Source organism: Oryx dammah, unplaced genomic scaffold, assembly GCF_014754425.2.
Source record: "Oryx dammah isolate SB20612 unplaced genomic scaffold, SCBI_Odam_1.1 HiC_scaffold_3, whole genome shotgun sequence".
In the NCBI taxonomy this organism is placed as follows: domain Eukaryota; kingdom Metazoa; phylum Chordata; class Mammalia; order Artiodactyla; family Bovidae; genus Oryx; species Oryx dammah.
In genome coordinates, this window is record NW_024070187.1 from 86,464,823 (window position 1) to 86,492,717 (window position 27,895).

Here is a 27,895-nt window from a genome sequence, read left to right on the forward strand (position 1 = left end):
AACTAAAGTCACTTTTATTATTTGGGGATAGAACCTCAAGATATTTGCATATGTGTGTGTGTGAGTGTGTGTGTATGTGTACACATACATACTTTTCTGGTCTTGCTTATTTCACTTAACATGTCACACATTTCCCAAGACAGTAAATATTCTTTGAAAATATGTTTCTAAATGCCAGCATAGTGTTTACTCTTAGTGCATGTGTGCATGTTCAGTCACTCTGCTGCTGCTGCTAAGTCACTTCAGTCGTGTCCAACTCTGTGCGACCCCATAGACGGCAGCCCGCCAGGCTCCCCCGTCCCTGGGACTCTCCAGGCAAGAACCCTGGAGTGGGTTGCCATTTCCTTCTCCAATGCATGAAAGTGAAAAGTCAGTCGTGCCCGACTCTTAGTGACCCCATGGACTGCAGCCGACCAGGCTCCTCTGTCCATGGGATTTTCCAGGCAAGAGTACTGGAGTGGGCTGCCATTGCCTTCTCCGGTTCAGTCACTCAGTCGTGTCCAACTCTTTGCAGCCCCATGGACTGCAAAAGCTCCTCTGTAGAGCCTTTTTGTAGACTGCCAGGCTCCTCTGTCCACGGGATACTCCAGCAAGAATACCGGAGTGCATAATCATTTCCTACTCCAGGGGATCTTCCTGACTCACAGGTCTAACCCAGGTCTCCAGCATCCCCCACATTAGCAGGTGGGCAGCCTATTTAATCCTAGTGTACCTTATTTAATCAGAAAAATTAATATCTATATTTTGATTAAAATTTATCCCCATTTTTGTGATAATTTCTGATTTTCCTTAATGTGGTAAAGGGTACACACATGTTTTTATAGTTCTCATAATAGACCAGTGAATGGCCCTTCAGAATAGTTAAAACAATTATTATTTTCATAATGAAAGTATATGAAGGTGCTCCCATTCAGCACTGTGTATTAAATCATTTTCCTCTTTGTTAACTGAATGGGCAAAAGATTGTTGTTTTAATTGCTATTTATTTGATAAATAGTAAAGATTAATTTTCCTAAGTTTATTGGTCACTTGTATTTTGTCCACCATGCATTGCGTGTTCATGTCAGATCCTCTTTATTTTATTGTTATACATATTCTTTTTTTCATGTAATCCAAGCAATAGAAATATTAATCCTTTTATAATAAACTTTGTAAGTGTATTCTCAGCTTTTTATGTTATCTTTACTTTTCTAGCAAAGCACTCTTTTTTATAAATAGTTTTTATTGACTTTCATGTAGTTTTTACAGGATTGTATCAATTACACATGGCTCCCTGGGGTCACTCTAATATTATTGGTGAAGCCCTGCCAGAAGGCTCTGAGGCTAGACACCTGTGATGCTGGAGAAGAATGCAATGTAATTACATATGAGTAAAATAGAGCTTCTGATCACCAATCAATCAAACTTAAAATAATCTAAATAAAATTTGATTGATATGTATTTTCCTATAAAATTATCTAACCTATGGAACAGAATAAGAGTCCAGAAATAAGCCCACATAAATTTGGGTAATTAACTTGTGACATAGATGAAAAGGGAACTTAATGGAGAATGGACATTGCTTTCAACAGATGGTGCTGGACACTGTGGTGGCTTAAAAAATGTGTGTGCAAGTCCTTTGACACTTTCTCTCTCTCAAGAAGTGGAGCTTAATTCTTCTCTCCTTCAGTGGATCCTGGACCAGTGGCTTGCGTCTAGCAAATAGCAGCAGATGTGAAAGGATGTCATTTCTAAGGTTAGGTTAAAAAGACTGACTTCTGTCTTGGTTGCATTCTCACTTCCTGGATCATTTGAATCACTCACTTCTGGAAGACAGCTGTCATGTGATAAGGACACTTTAGCATCCTATTTAAGCATCCACATGAAGATGCTTGGGAGCAGTCTTCCAAGGGCTTTCAACTGCCATGTGACTGAACTGGGAACTGAGAAGATTCTCTCCAGTGGAGCCCTAAGGTGACTGTAGCCTCATCTGAGAGCATCCTCATGAGATACCCTGAGCTAGAACTAGTCATGGAAGCTATTCCCAGATTCCTGACCCAGAGAAACTATGATATAATAATGTTGCTTGTGTTCAGCCACCAAGTTTGGGGTGATCTGTTATATAAGAATAGATAATGTATGGACATCCATGTACAAAACTAAGACTCTAATGTAGAGAAAGTGTGTATAAAGTTAGCTTAAATGGTTAATAAAATTAAAATGGTTAAATGTAAAACTATAAAAGTTACAATAAAAAGAAGAAAATGAATTTTGATCCTGGATCAGGGAAAAAAAAAAAAAAAACCTTATATAGTAAGAAAGTCTTGATCCATAAAAGGAAAAATTAATAAACTGGACTTCAATAAAGTTAAAATATTTTTCTTTATGAAAAACACTATAGGAGAAGGAAAAGAAACTACATATTAGAAGAGAATATCTGAAAAATCACATTTCATAGAGGATTTATATATTGAGTATATATAAAAAACTCTAAAAAGTTAAAAAGAAAAAAGCAACCTACTTTAACAATGGACAAAAGATCTGAACAGACAGTTTATCAAGCAGAAATAATTTTCAAATGAAAAAAGATTTGAAATTTAGTGAGATGATTTATTTTAGATTAGCATAATATTTTTATAGGGAATGCAATAAATATTGGTTTGGTATACAGAATCTAACAATGTATTTCAAGTCAAAATAATTGCTTCTGCTTTCATTCATGAGGAAGTAACAGAGTTACCTTCCTGATATTAAAAATAATAAAACTGAATATAACATTTGAGAGAATTTTTTTTCTTGCAGTGAATAACATGGCAAAGGATAATGACCTCCATGAGGAGAGAAACATGTTAAGTACTGGCTTCTGGAGAGGGCCAGGTCTGGAGCCTGGCACGGAGAGCAGGAACCCAAGCCAAGTCAATGTCTCCCTGAGCTGAGGAGGAGCGGGGAGTTTGGGACTTTCAGAGACACGGGCACTAAAGAAAAGACGGCTTCAGAGAGGGTGGTCCAGAAAGCTGCATGGGTTTTCTACATAGAGGACTGGTCTGTGCACGCCCAGGCCAAGAAACCATGCTATCTACCAATGAGTGGCTGCCATGGGGCTGGGAGCAGGACAGAGGTGCCTTGGGAGAGGCAGGGATGAGGGCCCTTGGTGCTCTCATGGCCTCCCCAACACTTCAGATATGCAGTTAAGGCACCAGAAAGCCAAGACATAAGAATAAGAACAAAACTGAAATAGATCAACCCTCAGAAAGGAAAACCAAGCCTCCAAGATCAGTGGAAACCGACAATAAATTAACTGCCAGACAGACAAATACCCAATGCTTTTAAGGAAGATAAGGCAAACTAAAGGCCCGAAAACCTACCATCTCTAATGCTCAGTGTACAATAAAAAAAGTATAAGAAGTATGACAATGTGAAGGATGACAAAGTATAATCAAGAAAAAAAAAAGAGCCCACAAAATCAGGCAATATGAAGTCTCCGGACTTAGTGGAAAAGTTGGACATAATGAGTGAAAATATATGGACATCTCAGCAGAAAAATGGAAATTATAAGAAAAGAAAAAAAAAAGGAAATTCTAGAAAACACTATCTGACATGAAAACTTTACTGTATGGGCTCAGTGGCAGACTGGAGACCACATAAGACAGTAAAAGAATTTGAACGCAGTTCAATAGAAATTATCCAATCTGAAGGACAGAGAAAAGACAGCGATTACAAAAGGATGAACAAAGTTCATAAGTCTCGTGGACCAACTTCAACTGTTTTAACATACATGTAAATGAGTCCCAGAAAGAGAGAGATGGGGGAAAAATAAACTTGAAGACATATGGAAAATTTACCTCAATTTAGTGAAAAACATCAATCTATAGAGCCAAGATACTTGGTGACCCCCAAGCAGGATACATACAAAGAACATCACAAACTAAGCATGCCGCAGTCAAATTACAAACTGTCCAAGACAAAAAGATAAGGAGAAAATTGTAAAATGCAGCCAGAGAATACTGACAGACTAAATGCACAGCAGCAACCTAAATGAAGCTTGCTAACTGCTGCTGCTAAGTCGCTTCAGTCGTGTCCGACTCTGTGCCACCCCGTAGACAGCAGCCCACCAGGCTCCCCATCCCTGGGATTCTCCAGGCAAGAACAGTGGAGTGGTTACTTCTCATCATAAACAATGGATTCGAGCAGACAAATGGTATATAAATGAGTCAATGATGGCTCCTGTATATCGGCCCCTAGGTTGTTTATTTATACACAGCAAGTTCAGACTGATTAGCTCAAAAGTCCACTGGCACCAAACTCGGATTTTCACATAGCCAATTGTTTCAAATGTAGCCCAAACAAGTAGATTTCTAACCATCTAGAAGAGAAGGGGGAGACAGAGGATGAGATGGTTGGATGGCTTCATTGACTCAATGGACATGCGTTTGAGCGAACTCCAGGAGATAGTAAAGGACAGGGAAACCTGGTTTTCTGCAGTCCATGGGGTCACAAAGAGTCAGACATGACTGAGCAACTAAAGAACAGAGCCTTTTCATACCCTTATGAAACTGGACCCCAAATCCACTAATTATAAATAAGACTTTGTGGTTATCAGGATCCCAAGCTGCTGCTGCTGCTGCCTTTGGAAGCTCTCCAACCCGGAGTCTCCCCGCTGTGCTGCTGGGCAACGTCACCTGGACACATAATCTCCTCTCGAGTTTCCCTTCCTCCAAAAGTTCCTTTGCTCTTGTCTTCTTCCTGAAGGTGGCCTCACATGCAAACCTGCTAAGGCATCACCTGAACAATATGTTTGGGGGCCACCTCATAGTCATATCTATTTCCTAGATGAAACCCCAAATTCCTGGACCTTTCTACAATGATAGAAAAACATCTTTAAAGCGCTGAGAAAAAAATAAACAAGCTAGCCACTTCCAATTTTATTTCTAGTGAAGATATCCTTTAAGAATGAGAGTGACAAAAAGATGTTTTCCGAGAATTGAAAGCAGAGAGAGTAACTTGCTAGCATGCATACCCATAGCACAAGAAATGTTAAAGGAAGTTCATTATATCAAAGGTAAAGGGTACTAAATAGAAAATCAGATTTACCAGGAAAAATGAAGAGCATCAACAATGCTAAATATGTGAGTAAATATAAAAATCTATTTCTTCTTTTCTTGTCTTTAAAAGATAACCGATTACTAAAATCAAAGAAAATAATACTGTATTTCATTTATAATGTATATATAATAAAAGATATGACAAACTTCCCCAAAGAATAAAGAGCAAGGATAAATGGAATTATTAAAAACAAGCAAGTAAACAAAATTAATTCTAATTAATTATATTAAATATTTAATTATAAAATTAATTGTAATTGAGATAGATTAATTATAAAAGTATAAAGTAAAACAACTACACAGTAAGCCTGTAATGCCACATACCAAAACAATAACAGGATCATGTAAAGGTCCATCGGTGTGAAGAGTTTCAATGTCATCTTCAATGTTATAATCCCATTCTACACCAAGATCTATGAAGGTCTTTGACTTGGCTTCCTCCCCTTTTCCATTTAAAATATAGTGGCCTGTAGCCTGATTCTTAATTGCTAAGGAAAGAAAAATGAGTAACCGGCATACATTTTATCTTATTACAGCTTTGAAGATTCACAGTTAAGTCTCTTGCCTATAAATGAAAGACTGTATTTTATGAGTATCAAAGCAATTAAAATGAGTGTTACTTCTGATAGGACTCATACTTCATTCAGTAGGCATTCAAAATTCTCAAGAAGCCTTCCTAACCAGTTAAAAATAGTGGCGAGATGGTGAGATAGAAAATCAAAATTAACAAATATTCCCATTCGAAAACACTGCCAAAGCAGTTAACACTTTCTAACTCATTCATCCCATACATTTCCTCAGGAAGCTGGAAATATTTTTAAAATAATGGCTTATTCTACAACAAGTAATACAAATGATTTAGGACTAGGACAGCACACAACATAATGCCTTTTTTATTTTATTTTTTTTACTGTGTAGCTCTTTCAAGTTAAGTCAAAATATTAGAGGTACTCAAAATAGTTGAACTAATTTTTAGGCCAACAAGCAATTAGTCCTGACAACTGTAAAATTCTAAAGTCATATTACCTACTAAAATGGTCAGGAAAAGCTCTTTACTGGTGACAGAAATTGTAATATATTACAGATTTACTATATATTATTAAATAAAATGCTTTCTCTAATGAATAAAAATAACAAATGGGATTTTAAAGTTTGGAGGTACGTTGGCATTTAATGATATTAGAAAATAAAATTTCAAAAGTTATTACTATTACTAAAAATGTGTAGAAAACATGAGTAATTTTAATTAAATACATTTATTCCTCTCGAGATTTTAAACTAATTTTTCCAAAGATAATAATCTGAATTCCAGAATAAAAAGTAGGGAATTTCAATTATGGGATAAAGGACTAGACAGTGGAGACTGTTTCGGAATCTAGTAGTAAATATATTTTAAATACTAGTAGGACTATTTTGGAATCTAATAGTAAATAATTTTAAATACTAAGAAAAAATTCCATGAAACACTAAAAAAAAAAAACCCAATACATTTTGAAGTTACATGTATTTAGAAAAGCAATTTACTATATATTTTCACAGGTTTGACAGATGTGTCAGTTTCAGAAATCTTAGTGATTTAACGGCTCAAGGAATATGTGAAAGCTGTGTTTACATTTGTGCATTCACTTTAAATATAAACTCCTCTAGAATGACATGTCTACATGATCTTCTAATATAGAAAGGAGAAAAAAATCTTCTTTTGGAAATTATAAACAGGATAATTTGCAGATAATAAACAGAAAGCATGCAGAAAACGAATCTGCATGTGCCAGTCAAACTGGACACATAACAGATATCAGGACACTTTTTACTGGACTAGCACAACCAGGATGTAGTTGGTTTTCAGTCAAAGAACTTAAAATGCACTAAAAGAAGAGGCATACAGTATGGCATCAACCAAAATATCAGAATTAATTTGTCAACAAATATGGCAAATTTTCCTGATATTATTCCTTAATTTAGTGCATTTTGTTAATATTTTACTTTTTCTCATCTCCCAATAACAGAATAAAAATGTTTAACAAATTCACACTTACCAAATTATTTTTTCCTTCATGTCCTAATGAACCAACCCAGTTTTCACCAGACATTAAAACTCTAGTTGTGAATATTTCTTATTAGAAAGAAAGAATAGTTGGGAGAAATGACCAACGCAAACCAGGTAATGATGACTTTATACAAAATTTTGAAACTTGCAGACCTATGCGTGTACATAGATATAGATACCTATGCGTATACATGGACACAGATGCACACATACACATGTATCTATATCTCTGTATCATTTCTTTGACATTTCTACATTTCAGTGCATGTTAAAGCACAGCCAGCAGACAGAAACACTTACCAAGAACATGAGGAGAAGCCTCGTCTTCTTGGATTAACACATGTCTAGCACCAGGGGGTATATCAAACATCTTAAGGTACCCTTTGCATGTGTAGTAAATAGTGGAGGAAGCAAAGAGGAAAACAAAAGCAACAACCATGGTTAGTCAGGCATTACGTTCCTACAGCTCCTGCGTGCAGAAGAAGGCATCCATAAACCGAAAAAAGCAGTTTCAGAAATTAACTTCAAAGCACTGGCAGATTTTGTGACATCTGGCACAGGATCAGAGGCATATTTTTCTTTATAATTATTAAGTTGACAAAAAATTAATCTTGTTTCTAACCCACTAGTCACTTATTTTGTATTGACCTACAAATTGTGGCAACAATAATTCAGGCAAATATAATAGTATACTCTTCTGTGTCCCTCCATGCGACTTTAGTTTTTTAAACTATCCTTTTGAACAGTGGCTCATTTATAGTGTGATTAGTTGGTGAATTTCTTGAGGTATTTTATTGGTCTATATATTATTTTAAAAGTCTAACTGGCAAGTATAGACAGCTAAACTTCTAATTAATGAAATAGCTTCAGATTTAAAAGCCTGCTCTATTCTAAAGAAATTACAAAAGAAAAACCGGTGAGTAGTTTTCATTTATATCGTGATTAGCAACTACTCTTAAGGCTTTACACAGTTATAAATGGCAATGATGAAAAATATATTTTGTAGATTGGTTGGAAAACACCTGCAAGTTATGTCACACAGTGCCTTTACACTGACCCTAAGTTCAATCTTCTAATTGAGAAACTGCAAACCGAAATGCTTAACAGGTTGTCTTAGGTTTTAAGGTCCTATCGTCCTGTATAATAAACCTTCCTAGTATTATCGCATGTCCTAAAAGTTATCTTAACTGAACTGAAAAGTTATCTTAAGATCATTTAGAATTAAGGTCCTAACTATAAATCAACAATAGTCAGGGGAAATAGAGAAACCGAAATGTTTCTTCTCGTTTCCATCAAAAATGAATATAGGAAGATTATGCAACTTATACCTTCATTACATTATGAAACCTATAACACATACATTGTAACTATTGACAGAAATCCAGTTATAAATACAAAATTGCTGGTGGAGTCAGAAAGAAATCTGTTTTTTGGTCATTTCTATATGGACAATGATTACCTATAGGTAGATTTACCTGACTTTTAAAATATTTATTAGTGTCTTAACTAAGTGGAGTGGTCATTTTGGGGTCAGGGTTTTCAGCACCTGAGCCTGGGTGATAATCAGTACATGAAACGTACCATGTTTGCCTGAGTATCAGCAGCTGGAAGTAATGTGGTTAAGATACCAAGGGTAGCAAAACAGCTTGATGCCATTTATGGATGCCCATCTTTCTGCAGTTCGCTACAACTTACCCAATACATTTTTAGCTTCCCTTGTTTCAGCAAGAGAAACACTACGAGCTCCTTTGGGTAAAGTGAAGGCTCCTCTTGTCTTCCCTTAAATAGAACGTCTTTAATTAGTAGAGAGTTCATTTATCCAAGTCTTGCTGTTTCATTGACTATACTATAAGCTTTGTATAATTTTATTAGGTAACATATAAAATATATAATAATCATATTTCATGATTATTTCATAATCATATATATTGAAGTCAAAATGCATTTATAACAGTTAGCTAATGCCAATAAATTGTTAATAGTCAATGAAAGTAAGACTAAGCATGAACGAGAAATGATATAGGTGATTTGAAGTCGAATACTTGCAGATTTCATTTTCCAGCAACTTGAGTTCTTTATGGCATCTCTTGCTTAAATTTTTCCCTGTTGGAAAAGGTTAATTAGTCTATTGAATAACTATGATGATAATATTAGTGTAAAAAAATGGATGTTAGATTATCTTGGAACAGTCTGAAAGCTTTCCTCTCTTCTTCTGAACTTAATTTGGAGGTTTAGCATAATTTTTGAGGTATCTGAAAAAAAAAGTATTACTACCTTTTATTAAACATAATATAGAGTGGATAACAATGGTAAAAAACCATTTTGTTTACATTTATTCACTCTGGAAATAAGAAAAAATAATTATTTTACACCTAAATGAACAATTCATAACTGCAACAAAGCACAGTAAATTATTTCACATTAAGATAGAGAAAATCATGTTACTCTACTAAATGCATATAATTTATGTATATAGTTCTAATTTTGTTTGCTTTATTAAAATAATACCATCAGCCAGAAATGGCAATATTTGCTTTTTACAATTTTCAAAGTACAAACTATAGCAAATCATCATAGAGGAATAGCAAAGATATCAGTAACTAGAGTAGGGAATACCTAAGGAAAACACATTAGAATATAGTCACCTACTTCTGCCTAAATATACCACCTACTTCTGTCCTAAATATATCAAAGACCAAAGCTGATATGTATACAAATGGCTTGAGGTGGGTGACTGGGGGATAATGGGAGTAAAAAGAACTAAGAGAATTATTGCATTTGGATAAAGACTAGTTTTTTCTTTTATATATAGTTTCTTATTTTTCTAAAAGGAAAAATTACCACAGTGACAATGTGTTCAATGTAAACCAATCTTTGTCTTTGTTTTATCTTGTTTTCTATTATTCTGTAAAAGACTATATCTTGGATGTAAGAGAAGCTTTTCAAGGGAAGCCTCACATTGAATTAATCTTTAAATGTTGAATTCTTACAAACTTTTGTTCAATAAATGTTTGTTGAATAACTGAATAATAATTGTTCCAAACTTAAATCATTCAGTAATCCATGTTTGTATCTAAATCTTTTGTGAAAATTCCAATGTATAATTATGAAAATACTAATAATGTTGCATATTATTTGTTGCTTTGGTTCCATCTAATGAATCTTCACCATATGCCTAAGTCCAGGCCATTGACTGTGTAACAAGCACAGAAATTCACACCATAAGCAATTATACCTCAGGTTATTTTTTGTTGTATGTACCTCAAACTTGTTTAATATAAAATTATAAATATTAACTGAAATATGAACCCAAGATTTATAGTTTTATAAATAGGATAAATTTGTTCACTTTTAAAAGAAGCAAAGTGACTGTAATATTTTAAAAGCTGTATTTAAAGTTTTGAATATTTTTAACTTCTGATCAGTAATTTATGTCAAACAGAAAATTCAAAATAAGGATTAATTCTAATAATTAGGTCTAATACATTTTATTAAAAACATAAAATTAAACAGAACACATATTTTAATGAACTACTATCATTGATATTGGTTTCTTTTGTTCCTTATCTAAATTTAGTAGATATGTTTTCATCATGGATGCTATAGAGTATGGATTGTCGAAGTTATTTCAATAATTTCTTAAAAGGTAATCTGGATGAAAATAAATCAGCAGCTAATTTTGTGTGTGTGTGTTTATACAGAAAATGGTGCATTCCTAAAAGAAGTCTCAAAAAAGGCAAATCATGGATACTGAATTCATGAGAACCTCATCTTACCAAGCTTCCTGGGTGTCCTGGTAAATGTCCCCTTTACAGTTCGACAATGGGAATTATCTCCTCCACAGACACCACACTTATCCTCAACCTTGTTAGAACCGATTTCTTTATCACAGCCCACTTTCTGGGGAGAGAAGATATTAGATGTAGCTCATTTTAATGTCCCAAGCAAGTAAAGGTCAACATACCGGAGCATGATACACCTTTTGTTCCGTCATGAGCCCACAGCCAGGCACCAAACTCCCTCTCTAACTCTAATTTTTAATATCTTGGTCTTTTAAAGAACTATTATGAAATCAAATGACTTGCACTCTGGGTAATTATAAAGCATAAATTTCCCTCAGTCTAATGAAGTGTTTCTCCTATTATATGTAGTCAATCATCAAACATTTATTGAACACAGATATTGTAGCTGATGCTGAGAAAACAAAAATTAAGATGTGGATGTGTTTTTTCCTGGTTGCCTTCATATTTATAAAGAAGAAAATCAAAATAGAGAATTGTCCATTAGTACAAACTTTACAAGTTGGTAAGGGATGTGAGACAAAACATCACCAATGATGAGATTTTCAAAGTAACTTGAAGGAACAGAGGGTGCAGAAGGCAATTCAAGGATTCAAACAAAGCCAAGGAAGTCACCCATTTGTGGAAAGTGGGTTCAAAACAATTGTTTTCTTTGTTTTAGTGGTTAAGTCATGTCCAACTCTTTTGCTACCCCATGAACTGAAGTCTGCCCGGCCCCTCTGTTCATGGGATTTCCCAGGCAAGAATACTAGAGTGGGCTGCCATCTTCTTCTCCACGTGATCTTCCCAACCCAGGGATCGAACCTGTGTCTCCTGCATTGGCAGGCAGATTCTGTACCACTGAGTCACCAGGGAAGTCCAGCTGGGGTGGATTTTTAATGTGAATGGCTGTTGGGGAATGATGATTCTGCACTTGTAAGTTTGAGATGAGAGTGAGCAGAGAAAATGATGCCACATATATACTTAACGCACTCCCAGATACTGTGGAAGGTGAAAGATGAACAAAACACAGATTCTACTTTCAGGGAAATTTTAGTTCAACTATGAGGCATCGCATATTGGAGATTCTTTTATATTAACACCTTAGTTGTACCTAGGTCCAAAGGAATCAAGCAGCAGCACCATGTTCAGTTAATGAGATAATTCCTTATCATTTAAACGTGTGAACATGGACAAGAAATGAACAGCATAAAAAAAGACTAAACGGACAAAAAGCTTTTGCATCTTTACTAGTACTTTTGTTCTGATGTGGAATTTAGTGTTTAAAGTTAGAATTAATTGGAAGGTGAGACAGGGAGAAAAAGAAGTTTTTTAAGATGATAAAGTACATCTTGCATTGAATTAAAAAAAAAAAAAGACTTGGCATTGTACTAGTGGATGGCTAAAATAAAATACTCAAAGCAAAGGCATGGTTCCAGTTGTATTCCCAGCCCTGAGGCCTCAGGAACCCCCTGAAATGCATTTGACTGGAAATGAGAAAAGCGAATTAAATATTGAAAAATTTTCTCCGGTGACCAAAGTTTGATTTTATAAAGTGAAATTTCTTCCAAATTTAGTTGAGCTATTGAACTATTCATAGTCTCATTGTAATGTGATCTCACATAAAAAAGAGTTAAAGAAAAATTCTGAAAATATGCTGATGAAGGAGAAGAAAAGGAGAAGGACACAATACTGTAGGAAGCTTTGGTGGAAGCAACCTGAACTCACCACACACTCTCCGCGCACACATATGCTGTACGGGTCTTTGTAGGAACAGCGCGTTCCGTCGTGCACCAGCTGTTTCATATAAGCAACATCTCCAGTCTCTTTGGATTGACAGTAAAGGTGGCATCTTTTCTTGGCTGTATAAGATGGAAGATTAAGTCAACTATTTATGTAAAATGGTATATTTGAATAGTATAGTTTGTTTTTAAAATATACAGCTTCAACATGGCTTCCCGGAAACAAATTGTATAAATAAATAAAGAGTGGTGGGGGAAGTACGCATACTTGGCATATTTATTTTAACCAGGGTGACCCTATGATTTGTCATCTAAACTGGGATAATTCAGATAGTGAAAAGGAGCTCTATTAATGACATAGAAAGGGATGAAAGTGAAAGTGTTAGTTGCTCAGTCATGTCTGATTCTTTGTGACCCTATGGACTGTAGCCTGCCAGGCTCCTCTGTCCATGGAATTCTCCAGGCAAGAATACTGGTATGGGTTGTCATTCTCTTCTCCAGGGATCTTCCTGATCCAAAGGTAGAACCTGGGTTTTCTGCAGAGCAGGCAGATTCTTTACCATCTGAGCCACTAGCAGAGCCCCTAACAATATGAATTGGTATGACTGGTCCCATACAACCCAGGCTCTCTGGCTACCCTAGATTTAGCCAGGGTTATTAAATAAATTTCATTCAAAATCAATTTAGTTTTAGGGACACTTAGAGCACTGAAAATGTTTCTCTTTTGTTTGACACAGTGGCCTAGTGCAGTTTTTGCTTCTTGTAGGATGTCATTAATTAAATCTAATTTATGTGACTCATTTTCCTCAAATTAATCAAAATAATGCATTGCAATTCTGAATTCTTCCACATGTGCATCTTTGCTTTAAAACAGGCTTAAACTGAACTCAGCAGTGTATTCACTCAAATAAGACATATGTCAAGAAGTTCCCATCTGAACAGATTTAACTGAAAAGTCAGGGCTAAGGAGTGAAACATGATAGGGGAATTTCCCAGTGTATTTCTTAATAACTAATGTACAGTTATGAAGTGCCTTTTGTTATTCAGTAGTGCTCTTTGTCTTGTTCCTGACTTGATTGTAAAATAACTGTATTTTCTCTAGTTGTTCAGAAAAGAAAGATCACAATATTCCATAAGCATTTCCCAGCAGAGGGATTTCAGTTGCACGAGGAAACTCAGTATCTCTCCCAGGCATTGCTTTGCACTCATCTTTTCAACAGTGATGGTGGCTGTACTGCCTGCCAGGAACTATTCCATAATTCTCACCTCTCTAGAGAAAGGAGTGTATTAGCCTTATTCTTGGAAACCCAGGAGGACTCACCCCTATAAGCACCAAGTTTCCTAAATTGCCAAGTGGGGATCGAGAGTCCAAGGGATTGTGTGTTGGCAAAGCTTAAGCTCTAAGTAACTGTCCACACAGCAGGAGAAGCGTGGGTGTCTACTCACAGTCGGGATGTTCATATGGTAACCAGTGGTGTTTGGTATTCTGGTATTCAAAGTGGGAGTTACGCTGTTGGCACTGCTGAGCTCTGAAGTCCTCAAAGTGTTTTTGGCATTCTTCTGTATTACAAAGCTGGTACTCAAAATTAACGCCAGGACAATCCTGACCACCATTGATGGGCCTAAAGAAAAGACAACATTGAGAAAGGCCTTTTGGCTCTGGTCCAGTGGCTGAAGCTTGCAGGCACAGTGCTGGAGGGCAAAAAGCCAGAGCTTCTGAGCTGCCAGCCCAGTGAATAGACTCATACTTCCTAATTTCAATCCCTTTTCCAAAGCACTGTCCTCTCCCTGCTAGGGTTTGCTGGAGGGAAGTCCCAAACTCAAATCAGTATATTTTAAAACAGTATATTCTTTCAAACGGTATGTTTTAAATGCACAAAAAAAGTATATAAAGAATCAACCAACAGGCATATGATCTCAGGAAAATTATATATTTTTATCATGCATAAAACATGTATTTGCAACCCAAAGACACATTAATCATGGCTCTATGCCTGTTTCTTAATACATCCAATGCAAACAATAATCCTATCTTCCTTAGAGAAAAATTGCGAGGATTAAATGAGTTACTGTGTTTAAAACACTTAAAAAAGAGTGTGGCACATGGTGAGCCCTTGCCGTTCTTACTACTATAATTTTTACTGTTTTTGTTGCTTCTGTGAATATTGCTATCATCTCTTCCTGTGCAACAGATAGTGTAACCCTCGGTCTTTGTACAAAGATGTGCTCAGAGCCATCCTGCTGCCAGACAAAGAAAACGGGTGTCAAATGTTAAACCCTACACAAGGAAGACTGTCCTAGTAAGTCTGATAGTTCAGGGTTTTTTTTTGTTTTTTTTTTTTCTGCAGAAAATAAGATTCGCTAAGCACACAACAGGGGTTCCAAAAATTTTCTCTGGGAGGACAAATGGATAACTTTTCCCCCACCAGTTCTTGGTCTTTCTTTCACCGTCTTTGCGGCTCAGCTCTGAAGCACTCCTCTCCTGACTCTGAAGTGAGGGAGCCTTTGTGGTTACTGCTGCTTCTGCCGATAGGCCTGTGCTTCCTAGAGCAGGTCTCACAGCCTTGGTGCCTAGTCCTAAGGACACAGTGATCTGCTTTCCCTGCTCAGTTCCAGAGCCTCCTAAACAGCAATTTCTTTAACAATCTCTAACCCTAATCATGGACTACTCTTCCCTAGATGGATTAGTGAGGATTTACCCAAAATAGACACTTAAATGCTCAGTTTACACGGTCTGTGTTTTACACGCACTTTGTGAAACTGAACATTAATGGCATAATATTGAGGCATTTTCTGGTCCGTCCCCAAGTGAAGTGCATGATAGGAGTTACACTCACGTTGGATTATTGCACTGGCGTGTTCTGAACCGCACACCAGTTCCACATGTCCGGGAACAGGAGCCAAATTTGGTCCAGGATCCCCAGTTGCCATCTTGTTTTTGCTGATTAGCATTCTTCCACATGCAATGGCCTTTATAGCACCACTTAGGAAAATGACAAAAACAATTATGAAATTTTGTGCACAAGCTAAATTTGAAGTTGTTATACAAGGACCACCAAGTGAAAGACTTCCTTTCTTTTTTACTTCTTTTTCTGGTGAAAATATACTTAACATCATCCCAAAGTAATTATAACAATATGGGGACCTATACATACTGGGTAATTTGGACTTGCATTTTTAAGTATAAAATTAAAATAAAAGGTAACATTAATTCAGACATGTTTTTAAATGATCCATGTATCAGTGAGTATCAAACATCATAATCAATAAGGAGATCTGAGCACTTAATTTGCCCAGTCGGTGCTAGGCTACCCTTCATCCCTTGTTATCCATATTATTGGAATTTTTTAAGGGCAATATGGTCCCCTTTTAAATAATGACAGGAAATTATATGCCTTAACTTCAAAAACAATTAATATAACGTATCTAAAACATATATAGCTTTCACAATGATTCTAAGAAATAGATAGGTAGGATATATTATCTTTACCTTTCAGATGAGGAAATTGGGGCCCAGAAAGGACCATGGATAGTGTAATAGCCTCTGACCAGAAGAACTAAGTGGGGAATACTAAAACACAGATACTGTAGAGACATAGAGCTTATAGTACCCAACTGTATTCCAGATACTGTATTCCAGAATCTTTTGAGCAGATGCTCAAAAGGCATTCGTTCTTCTTCTTTTAACATTTTGATTCATGTTTTTATTCTACACACAATAAAAGTGTTTCTTAAAACTCAACTTTGGGAAATTTAAACATAACACAAATATATTTAGGGAAGTTAGATCTCCAGATTTGGTTTAGAGGATATCTTTTGCATAAAACAAAAACGAATCAACTCATTGTTGCTTTTGTTTTTTCAGGCATTAAGCTATAATACCAAATTTTCCAAAAGCAACATGCTGTATGTTATGAGTTTAGCACAATTCTTAACAGTTTAAACATGAATAATGACATTTTATTATTACTATTATGTGTGCAATTCTGATAGCAAGTACAGTTTATACACATTTGAAATAGAGCTTTAAAGGGCTTTAAAAGAACTAAAAACTATATAAATCTTCTTTGCCAGGTTTTGGTACTATCTACAATATCTTATTTCCAAACTAGTCAAAGCCCTTCAACATGAGTTCTCAACATGCCTTTGTCTGGGGTTTTGTGATCTTTCCCCTCATGAGTAGTGAAGCTTGGCACTGGGCCAGTTTCTGAGCATTGAATCCTTACTACACAACTTGAGATTGAAAACTTCTGGGCATCTTTCCCCAAGGAGCAAGGCCAAATCTTCTAAGTTCACATGACTTTATTTCTGGACAACTTTCACAAGAAGTGTGATGCCAGCAAGTAAATCAAATCCCATTAGAGCCCAGACACTCCGCTGAGCAGCCGCTTCCTATTCTATCAGTCGGGGGCTGAACAGTGGTCCCAAAGATGCCAAGTCCTAATCCTTACAATCTGTAAATGCCATCTTATTTGGAAAACAGCCTTTGCTCATGTAATTACATAAAAATTTTTAGATGGGGAGATTACCCTGGATTATTCAGGTGAACCCTAAATGCCATCACATGTGTATCCTTATAAGAGAGGGGCAGAGGGAAACACATGCAGAGGAGAAGGGGGCAGTGTGGGCACAAAGACAGAGATTAGAGTGGCACAGCCAGAAGTCAAGGAACCCAGGCAGCTACCAGAAGCTGGAAGAGCCAAGAACAGGTTGTCCATGAGAGCCTCTGGGGGGAGAGCCATTCTGCCCACACACTGATTTCAGCTCAGTGAAACCAATTTTGTTCTTCTGGCCTCCAGAACTGAGAGAATAATTATTGTTTTAAACCACTCTCTGGTAATTTGTTAGTAATTTGCTAGAGCACCTCTGGGAAACTAATACATGATGTTCGTGCATTACCACAGTGAAACTTCACATTCTATGGTTTTCTTAAAGATGACGCTACATATCATTTTAAAGATGATCTTATGCAACATATCTTAAATCTTTACTGTATAAACAGATTATACTCACTTTCCCAGCAGCACATTCGGTTCCATCAAGTGGGGGCCCTTTTTTAGTCTTACAAAAGTAGGGATTATCAGGATGGCTACACCAAAGCTGTTTACATGGGTCAAACGTTCGGAACTGGAAGAAAGAAAAACCAAACTCTCAGTGACGTAGAGATGGAATGACTTGTACTGGTAATACCTGCTGTACAGTTTCTTCACGTCATGTTTCTTGGATATTTTAATTTCAAGTTATAATAGTCAAAGTTGTAGCATGTTAAGAAAACAAACATGCCTAAGAATTCCAAGTAAAGAATACTTTTATTCTGCTTTTCTAAAAGAACACTGATGAACAATGCTTTGTCTGGTTCTCCAGTTGACTTTTACTATTCTGCATGCCATTTCTATCTTATGGTTTTCAGATTTTTAAACAGTAAGTAATTATTATAAACATTGTAAATATGAAAATGTCATAGCAGTTTTGCAACTCTCAAGCCATCAAAATGGCTTCTCTTTATCCCTGTATGTATGAACCAGTTAGATATAAAAAATAAAAATGCTCATCATGAGCTCACTAAATGCAGAAAATCTCTGTCAAACTTTTCATGTAAGATACTGTATTCCAGGTGTAACAAAATGTCACAATACGTTCATGTAGTTTATAAAGTACTTATATATATTTGATCTTCATACCATGGCTGAAAAATATGGGTTATGAGGTAAGACTATAGTTATGGATACAAACCAAACAGTAATAGAGCCAGATCAGAATCTTAGTTTTCTCATCTTAAGAATGTTTTTTTAATTTTCCTAAATCACTATATTATAATAACCAAGTGTATATTTAAGCACACATATTTGTACGTACTGTTTCCTCATCTACTCTCTTTATAACAGTAAATTTCTTATCATTTTTGGATATAAAAAATAAACCTATATATCAAATGCCAGTTTATTGATATATTTATTCCCTATGCCATTAATTAGGCTTCTCAGGTGGCACAGTGGTAAAGAATCCACCCGCAATGCAGGAGACGGCAAGAGACGCGGGTTCGATCCCTGGGTAGGGAAGATCCCTTGGAATAGGAAGCAGCGACTCACTCTAGTACTCTGGACTGGAAAATTCCACGGACAGAGGAGCTTGGCAGGCTACGGTGCATGAAGTCGCAAAGCAAAGACATGACTGAGCGCACACACACATGCCATTAACTATTTATACACAGTCTTATCGTCGTAGCTTTCTTCCTTTTCTTTAGTGTTATTTATTCATGGCTGTGCTGGGTCTTCACTGCTGCACTGGCTTCTCCCTAGTTGTGATGCACAGGCTTCTCATCACGGTGGCTTCTCCTGCTGTAGGGTGAGGGGCCCAGGGTGCACAGGCTTCGGTAGTTGGCTCCCCCAGCTCTAGAGCAGAGGCTTAATAGATGTGGCACATGGGCTTAGTTGCTCCAAGGCATGTGGGGTTTTCCGGGACCAGGGAGCGAATGCAAGTCTCTTGCATTGGCAGACAGATTCTTTAGCACTGAGCCACCAGGGAAACTCCGTCATAGCTTTCTTTTAGAATTAGTCCTCATTTCCAATCTGGGTTTTTTGTTCTCATTCCTATTACTTAATGCAGAAATTGTAATTTTTTACAATATGGAGCCAGAGCTTTAGAATTCTCAGGTTAAAACATTAACGCAGGAAAACAGGAACTGACTGTATATTTCACAGACAAACCAAATAACTATGTATGTATATCTGCAAAGGCAGAATCTCAACAGCAGATCAACTTCTTTCAATGAAATACATTTTTTCTTGCTCTAACACATAAAGCTTCCTCTAACATATAAAAAGCCCCATTTACCAGATGTGTGACTTAAGCAAGTTGCATAACCTCTGTAAGTCTTGGCTTTTTCATCTGTAAAATAAAAGTATACCAACTTCCTTCTAGCCTGTCAGAAGGATTAAATAAGATAGTATATATAGAGCACTTAGCTATAGCATGTAGAAACATAGCAAACACAAATCATTGGTTCATATTCTTGCACCAGTGAATCTGTAAAGGTCACCAAACAGGAGCTACGCAAATAGATTTTAAGATGCAAAAATCCAAATTGACTGTAACGTACCGCAGTGCACATTTTATAACCAACTCCAAAGTCAAAACGACACTGCTCATCCATAGAATAATTGATCCCAGGAAGTTCTGGGAGTTTGGGCCAGTCATGTTCAAATGGGTCATCAAGGAGACAGTCATAGGAACTGGAGGAAAGAAAAGGGTGCATACAGCTAAATGTTCAATTTTTTTAAAATCATGTCTCAGTGAGAAAGTATTCTTAGGTTACATACTCTGGAATTTCATCAGATCATAAAGCAAGTTCACGAAAGCATATCTTTTAAGGATTTTGGTTTCAGCTCCATTTAGAAAAAGACCATTCATCTTTATTCTTCCCAGGAAAATAAGCCAAGCATACTCAAAAACACAGTAGAACTGTAACAACCTTGTTCATGTCCCTAGCTGAACCCCCATGGTGTGGCAGGGCAGCTCCTGACACCCATTCTATGGGGTACAGGTGGTATACCCTATGCAGGCATTGTGTGACCACCCTCTCATCATTCTCAAATCAACTTTTACCATTAGTCAAAGATCCCACAGAGAATTTACTGAAAGGAAATCACAGTTAAAAATTCACTTCAAGGCTAGGCTTATGGCTTCAAATATTATAATCACATTATGGAATTACTGTGCCAAAAGCTAAGTCACAAGAAAATGTTTATCATGAACAAGAGTTTTCATTCACTGGGAGTTCAGTTATGATCAATGTTCTAAGAGACAGTTTTGCGCCTGTATTTCTACTGTAATGTTCTCATGACACAAAGAAGGAGACATACTGTATGTATCTTTTCAGTTCTTGGCCGCTACACCGGGACCAGTGGTAACGATGAAACGCAGCTTGCACCAAGGGAGCCATAACACTTCCCATAGCCGTCTCATCACCACACCTGTTGCCCTGTCCATCGTGTTCCATCCCCAACCTAGAACACAGAGCGAGACCTCGCTGGTAAGAATCAAGATAGGGACCACAGCTTTGGCATAATTTCTGTTTTGAAATGTACAGGGAAATAGGTATTTTTTTAAGCTAACAAGGCTTTTGTGGAGGAGTCACAGACACTGTGAAACTGAGAGCAATCTGGCAGAAATGCCTTTCTTGTTCTATAGCTACAAAAAGCCCACGAGTGTCTCTGCAAGCCAGTCACTCATTTGGTTTCAGTGCATGACCTCTTCACTCTTTTCAGCTCCTCAAACTTGGCAAGAGGGTGAGAGTTGCACGCTGGCATGTGCTCTGCCCGAAATATGAACAATACTGAGAGAGGCAGAAAGAAAAGACCTTGTTTTTTTCCCCACTCTATAGCTGTCAACAGTGACTTACACATGGCCAGTTTCATGTGCTACTACAAAGGCAGATGAAAAACCATCCTCGTGATTCAGGGTACAGCTTCTCACTGGGTGACACATGCCTGTGACTGGAGCATATCCTGCAGAGAATAACAATTACTTTTATTTTCATTTTATGAGAAAACCCATTAAGAATTACTACTGGACCTTTGCCGAGGGAAAAAGAAAAAAGCTTTTCAGGAAACAGAAGCAGTATTATTTCGCTGCTAGCATCATGCCACATTCTCTTGGGAAAGCCACAGGTAACGGGCTCTGAAAGGATTCACTGGGTCTGCAATTTTCTCCTCTCCTAAGGGAAGGAACTGCCTGGGGTTACCATTCTGCTCTGCCCATCAACTAAGCCCTACCTTTCTGCTGTGGTCAATGTTCCTTCAAATCATGGTACTGATGAAGGGAGCCAGAGATTCCATCAACGTTGAAAACAAAGTGGTCAGTCTAATTTTTTTTTTAAAGTCTACATCAGAGTTTATTAAATAGATAGATGAGAGGTGACTTTGGAAGAAAGTTCTTTGGCAACAGACGTTTCCCATAGCACCTCCTTTCCCCTTCCAAACACTCAGTGGAAATCGTACTGCATTTAATAGCAGCCCCTCTGTACCCCAAATGTACACCTATTATTGTAAAGGAGAGAATAATATGTCATGGTATTTAGGTGGCATTTAACATTGTGAATTCCACAGAAGTCACTGGAAGCAACAGAAAGCAAATGTATGCTTGGCCGAGGCAAAGATGAAAGTGATGGTGGAAACGTGAACATGTGAACAGACTCCCTGATTCAGGATTGCTCTTTTTTTTAAGATTTAAAAAATTTTATTTTATGTTGTAGAATAGTTGATATATATTGTTGTGTTAGTTTCAAGTGTACAGCAAAGTGATCCAGTTATACTTTTGAAAAGTCATGCCCTTAAATTTTTCTGCTACATAGTAATGGAAATACCTTGCATTCCAGCAGGTCCGAAGTCTTGCCTGGTTAAGAAAATTGCGTGATCATGGTGTTCAGAGTGATTGGGATCAGATTTTTGTTGTTGGCAAGCCCAGCGACACACGTTCTCCAGGCTCCTGGATGGATTTCCCCTTTCTATGAGGCTGATGGACTAGAAGAAAACAATATGTTAAAGACATACATAATATTAATATTTTCCCAAAGGCTTCACTGAATAACTTTCTCTGAAATTAACATTTGAGATTACAGTAATTAAATAATGTACAATAATATTATTGGGGGCTTGTTTAGATAACTAATCTCATTTGGAAACTCTAAATGCACCTAAGGGATACCTTTACGATGATCAACATTATCTGTGTGAAAGGTGGCTGACACCATTAACTGAAATACGTGATGATGAATTTTTTTGCTACTGTGAAGCAACTCAGTATTAATCAACTGTGTAAAAAGTCTCGATAAATATTAAGAACAATAACAGAAGATTCTATCTTAATCTATCAAATATTTGGGACTTTTTCTCTAGAAATGTTAAAGCCAAAGATCTTCAATTTCTTTTTCTTTCTTTTTTTTTTTTTTTGCTTCAAACTTAATCAAAGCTGGTTTATATAATTTGAGGAGCTGTCAAATTATATAAACCTAACACTGAAAAAAATTAACTATCCTTTATTTTAACCTCACAGCAATGAAGAGAGGGTGCACTCATATCCTGCTGTTCCAAGAAATGGAGTGACATTCCTGGGAACCCTGCTGTGCATATGTGCATGCGTGCTCAGTCATGTCCAACTTTTTGCAACCCTGTGGACTGTAGCCCAGCAGGCTCCTCTGTCCATGGGATTCTCCAGACAAGAATACCGGAGTGCACTGCCATTTGCTTCTCTAGAGCATCTTCCCGACCCAGGGTTAAGCCCATGTCTCCTGTGTCTCCTGCATTGCAGTGGATTCTTTACCACTTGAGCCATTGGGGAACGCAGTTACTACCACATTATCGTCAGCTCAGTTCAGTTCAGTTCAGTCGCTCAGTCGTGTCTGACTCTTTGCGACCCCACAAATTGCAGCATGCCAGGCCTCCCTGTCCATCACCATCTCCCGGAGTTCACTCAGACTCACATCCATCGAGTCCGTGATGCCATCCAGCCATCTCATCCTCGGTTGTCCCCTTCTTCTTCTGCCCCCAATCCCTCGCAGCATCAGAGTCTTTTCCAGTGAGTCAACTGTTCGCATGAGGTGGCCAAAGTACTGGAGTTTCAGCTTTAGCATCATTCCTTCCAAAGAACACCCAGGGCTGATCTCCTTCAGAATGGACTGGTTGGATCTCCTTGCAGTCCAAGGGACTCTCAAGAGTCTTCTCCAACACCACAGTTCAAAAGCATCAATTCTTCGGCGCTTAGCCTTCTTCACAGTCCAACTCTCACATCCATACATGACTACTGGAAAAACCATAGCCTTGACTAGATGGACCTTGGTTGGCAAAATAATGTCTCTGCTTTTGAATATGCTATCTAGGTTGGTCATAACTTTTCTTCCAAGGAGTAAGTGTCTTTTAATTTCATGGCTGCAGTCACCATCTGCAGTGATTTTGGAGCCCCAAAAAATGAAGTCTGACACAGTTTCCACTGTTTCCCCATCTATTTCCCATGGAGTGATGGGACCGGATTCCATGATCTTCATTTTCTGAATGTTGAGCTTTAAGCCAACTTTTTCACTCTCCTCTTTCACTTTCATCAAGAGGCTTTTTAGTTCCTCTTCACTTTCTGCCATAAGGGTGGTGTCATCTGCACATCTGAGGTTATTGATATTTCTCCCGGCAATCTTGATTCCAGGTTGTGCTTCCTCCAGTCCATATCATCGGGAGATAAAAGTTCAAAGCAAGTTCTGAAGGAACGAGAAACTGAATTTGGAACCTCAAATTAGTTCTTACTTGGCTTGACAGGCTGAGAGTTTTGTTACATTTCAGCAGGTGGTTTTATCAGGGTTTACATTCTTAATAAAAAAGTTTGGAACATACTTCTCCAAAGAAATCATTTCACAACCAACTGAAGGCTCTTGACATCTCCAGCTGGAGTCGACTTGCCTTCAGTGCTGGAGACACAAAGTAGGTCAGGTTTGTTGGGGGGGAACTAAAGATCAATGACACCCATTCACCAGAAATGGTAAGTTTTCATATATGATAAAATGCAAACACATGGACTTTTCCCCTGTTCTTGCTAAATGCATATTTCATTAGTGTTCCATAATCAGAAGGATTAACTATGGGAGGGGAACATTTAATTTTAAACATCAAGAAAGCTGCCAAGTTAGTCACTTCCCCTATGTTTTCCCCTCAAAGGGAGAGACTATTTTGTCCATTCCATTATTTCCAAGGACAGGGATCCAACTAGTGCCATTTTAAAGCCAGCTAAAGTTACACTACATAAAAATGCCTATTGTATGTATTCTGGCCCAACACTTCATTTTCAAGATTATAAGATTAATGCCCTTTAAAAAAAATTCACTGTATGCTTCGTTTTTAGTAATTGGAAAGATGTGAAACATTCCTTTTAAGAAATCATGAGAGAGTAAGGCTCTCTATTATTTTGTTAATCTGCCTGTAATGTAGGACACCTGGGTTCGATCCCTGGTTTGGGAAGATCCCCTGGAGAAGGGAACGGCTACCCACTCCAGTTTTCCGGCCTGGAGAATTCCATGGACTGTATAGTCCATGGGGTCACAAAGAGTTGGACACGACTGAGTGACTTTCACAGCCTGACACACACAGATATATTTGAAGGTCCTAGAAAGCATCTGACACAGAGCAGGCACTCAACACACGTGTTTCGGATTAAAAAATCAATCATAAATTTAATGCTGGTGGTGGTTGTTCAGTTGAAAAGTTGTGTCTGACTCATTGTGACCCCAACGAACTATAGCACACCAGACTTCCCTGTCCTTCACAATTAAGGAAATCCTCTTTTTTCATTATATTGTCGTACCTAAAATCAGGATAATTATCTTCAACTCCATCAGACAGAGGTAAACACATCAAATGACAACAGCACAAAAATCATTCATTATCTACTCTAAGTTAGAGATCTTCATTCATTGGGGCAGTTTTCTCGTCTCAATTCAGAGCAACTGGGGTCTACATGAGACATATCTACTATAGCCTCAGTAGACTAATCTGTTTGCTAACCCACTCTTTGATGTTCACAGTTCACATATAGTAAGACATTTTACCTTTGCATAACCCAGCATTATCATGCGCACCAGGACTACATTTATATGCACTCCCAGGGACTCATCGTGGTAAATTTCATTCACCTAGAAACAAAGGAGATAATTACTAGAAGAAAGGCCACACAAAGAACTTTAGGAGATGGACACTTGAGGAAATGGCTGTGTAATCCCAAATACGGGAGACAAGTCACTTTTTTTTTTTTAGTTAAACTGATATCTGAAATGAAATCATTTACTTTTAACTTTGGAATGATTCCTGGCTATGTGAATTACTGATACTGTAAACCCTGTAGTATCATGAATATAGAAACTAGGCTGTAAAAGGGCTTCATTAAAATATTATAGTGTTAAGAATACATGTGTATTATGATCCACAGATAAAATTCATCAAAAGTAATCACATTTAAGAATCTGCCTTCCAATGCAGTAGACATGGGTTTGATCCCTGGTCAGGAAGATCTGCTAGAGAAGGGACAGGCTAACCACTCCAGTATTCCACTCCAGTATTCTTGAGCTTCCCTTGTGGTTCAGCTGGTAAAGAATCCACCTGCAATGTGGGAGACCTGGGTTCGATCTCTGGGTTGGGAAGATCCACTGGAGAAGGGAAAGGCTACCCATTCCAGTATTCTGGCCTGGAGAATTCCACAGATTGTATAGTTCATGGGGTCACAGAGTTGGATGCGACTGAGCTGCTTTCAGTACTTTGGACACCTCATGCGAAGAGTTGACTCATTGGAAAAGACTCTGATGCTGGGAGGGATTGGGGGCAGGAGGAGAAGGGGACGACCGAGGATGAGATGGCTGGATGGCATCACAGACTCGATGGACGTCAGTCTGAGTGAACTCTGGGAGATGGTAATGGACAGGGAGGCCTGGCGTGCTGCGATCCATGGGGTTGCAAAGAGTCAGACATGACTGAGCGACTGAACTGAACTGAACTGAACTGAGCTACTTTCACTTCACTTCGGGAAGATCCCACATGCCATGGGACAACTAAGCCATGAGCTTTGACTACTGAAACCCAAGTGCTCTAGGGCCCATGCTTCAAAACAAGAGAAGCCACTGCAATGAGAAGCCTGTGCACCACAACTAGAAAATAGCCCCTGCTCGCCACAACTAAAGAAAGCCCGCCTGCAGCAATGAAAACCCAGGACAGCCAAAAAATAAACAAACAAAAGCTATAGCAAGACCACAATTCAGGTGAAGCATCTGCCAGCATGAGGGATGGCAACCATATGAAGATAAAGAGCCAGCGTGTCCTTCAGGGTGCCTCTGTTACCACCAGGGCTGCTACCTCTTGTTAGGGAAGCTGGTGTGCAGGAGCTGTGATGGTACCTGTGGGCCAGTAACTGGGTGGTCCTCCCAATGCCTCCTCCACCCCAAGAATGGGGCATCTGAGGCAATGATTATTTAGAAGTCTTACAGTAAAGAAATCCTTCCACATTTGGATTACTAAGATGACTGTTCAAGTACATATATCAGTCCTGGGTAAACCTCAGAGGGGTAAAGTTGAGTCATTGCTCTTGATTTAATTTTAAATGTTAAATTAAAATTTCTACAGGTAATCTGGTATACTTTAAAACCATAGATATTAGAACTTACACAACCTCAGAGGTCATAGTCTAACAGATTTTTATAGATGAGGAAGATGAAGACCATAGAGATTAATTAATCTGCAGAAACAGTCAATCATTGACAGTCTAAAGAGACTTCTGGCTTCCCTGAAGGCTCAGCAGTAAAGAATCTGCCCGCAACATAAGAGACACAGGAGATGTGGGTTTGACCCCTGGGTCTGAAAGATCCCCTGGAGGAGGAAATGCCAACCCACTCCAGTATTCCTGTCTGAAAAATCCCATGGACAGAGGGGCCTGGAGGGGTATATTCCAAAGAGTCGAAAAGAGTTGGACACAACTGAACGTGTACGACCATGCAGAAGAACAAAGTGACTTCTATTTTCTGGTTATGCTAGTGCAAAATTGGTATGAATAAAAATTGCTAGTAAGTTGGAAATGCTAATGGTGCCTTTATCTGGCTACATTTCAAAGTTCTTAGCTGTTCTCAGGAACAGGGAACCAACATTTGTCATAATAACTGAAAGAGGGATGGAAAATGAACCTCAACTCAACTCAAGACCCAGGAGGTTTGGACAGAAGGCACAGAGGGAAGATAGGCAAAATCTCATAGAGAAGCCTTAAAAAGAAATATAACTTAAGGATAATAGAATGCTCTAAAAAAAGAAATGTTTGGATTTCTAATTACACTGACCAAGAAACAGACCAAGAAATCTCAAATGAAAAGTTTCAGGAATATAATCGGACTACACAGAACACCATAAATATCAAAGTGTTAAATGTAGGTTGAAGGTGAGTAAGTAAAGACGCTCAGTCATGTCTGACGCTTTGTGACCCCATGGACTGTAGGCCACCAGGCTCCTCTGTCCATGGGATTTTCCAGGCAACAATACTGGAGTGGGTTGCCATTCCCTTCTCCAGGGGAACTTTCTGACCCAGGGATCAAATCTGGATCTTCTGCATTACAGGTAGATTCTCTACCATCTGAACCACCAGGGAAACCCATGTATACATAGATATACATTTACAAACTCACACACACACACACACGTACAATGGTAAGACCCGATTTAACTACTATTCAAGATA

At 37.8% G+C, this 27,895-nt stretch overlaps 1 protein-coding gene across 1 annotated transcript in view; it reads right to left on the reverse strand.

Moving 5' to 3' along the window:
* Positions 1–27,895, reverse strand: part of ADAMTS3 (ADAM metallopeptidase with thrombospondin type 1 motif 3) — a 285,859-nt gene that overhangs the window by 15,779 nt on the left and 242,185 nt on the right. Inside the window, exons 6-17 of the mRNA XM_040237040.1 lie at positions 25,236–25,319; positions 22,014–22,170; positions 21,051–21,156; positions 20,512–20,655; positions 19,749–19,881; positions 17,663–17,776; positions 15,487–15,632; positions 14,096–14,271; positions 12,636–12,769; positions 10,905–11,028; positions 7,429–7,509; positions 5,406–5,569 (exon numbers count right to left, since the gene is read on the reverse strand). Of these exons, the coding sequence (XP_040092974.1) occupies positions 5,406–5,569; positions 7,429–7,509; positions 10,905–11,028; positions 12,636–12,769; positions 14,096–14,271; positions 15,487–15,632; positions 17,663–17,776; positions 19,749–19,881; positions 20,512–20,655; positions 21,051–21,156; positions 22,014–22,170; positions 25,236–25,319 (1,563 nt within the window). The remainder of the gene's footprint in view (positions 1–5,405; positions 5,570–7,428; positions 7,510–10,904; positions 11,029–12,635; positions 12,770–14,095; positions 14,272–15,486; positions 15,633–17,662; positions 17,777–19,748; positions 19,882–20,511; positions 20,656–21,050; positions 21,157–22,013; positions 22,171–25,235; positions 25,320–27,895) is intronic.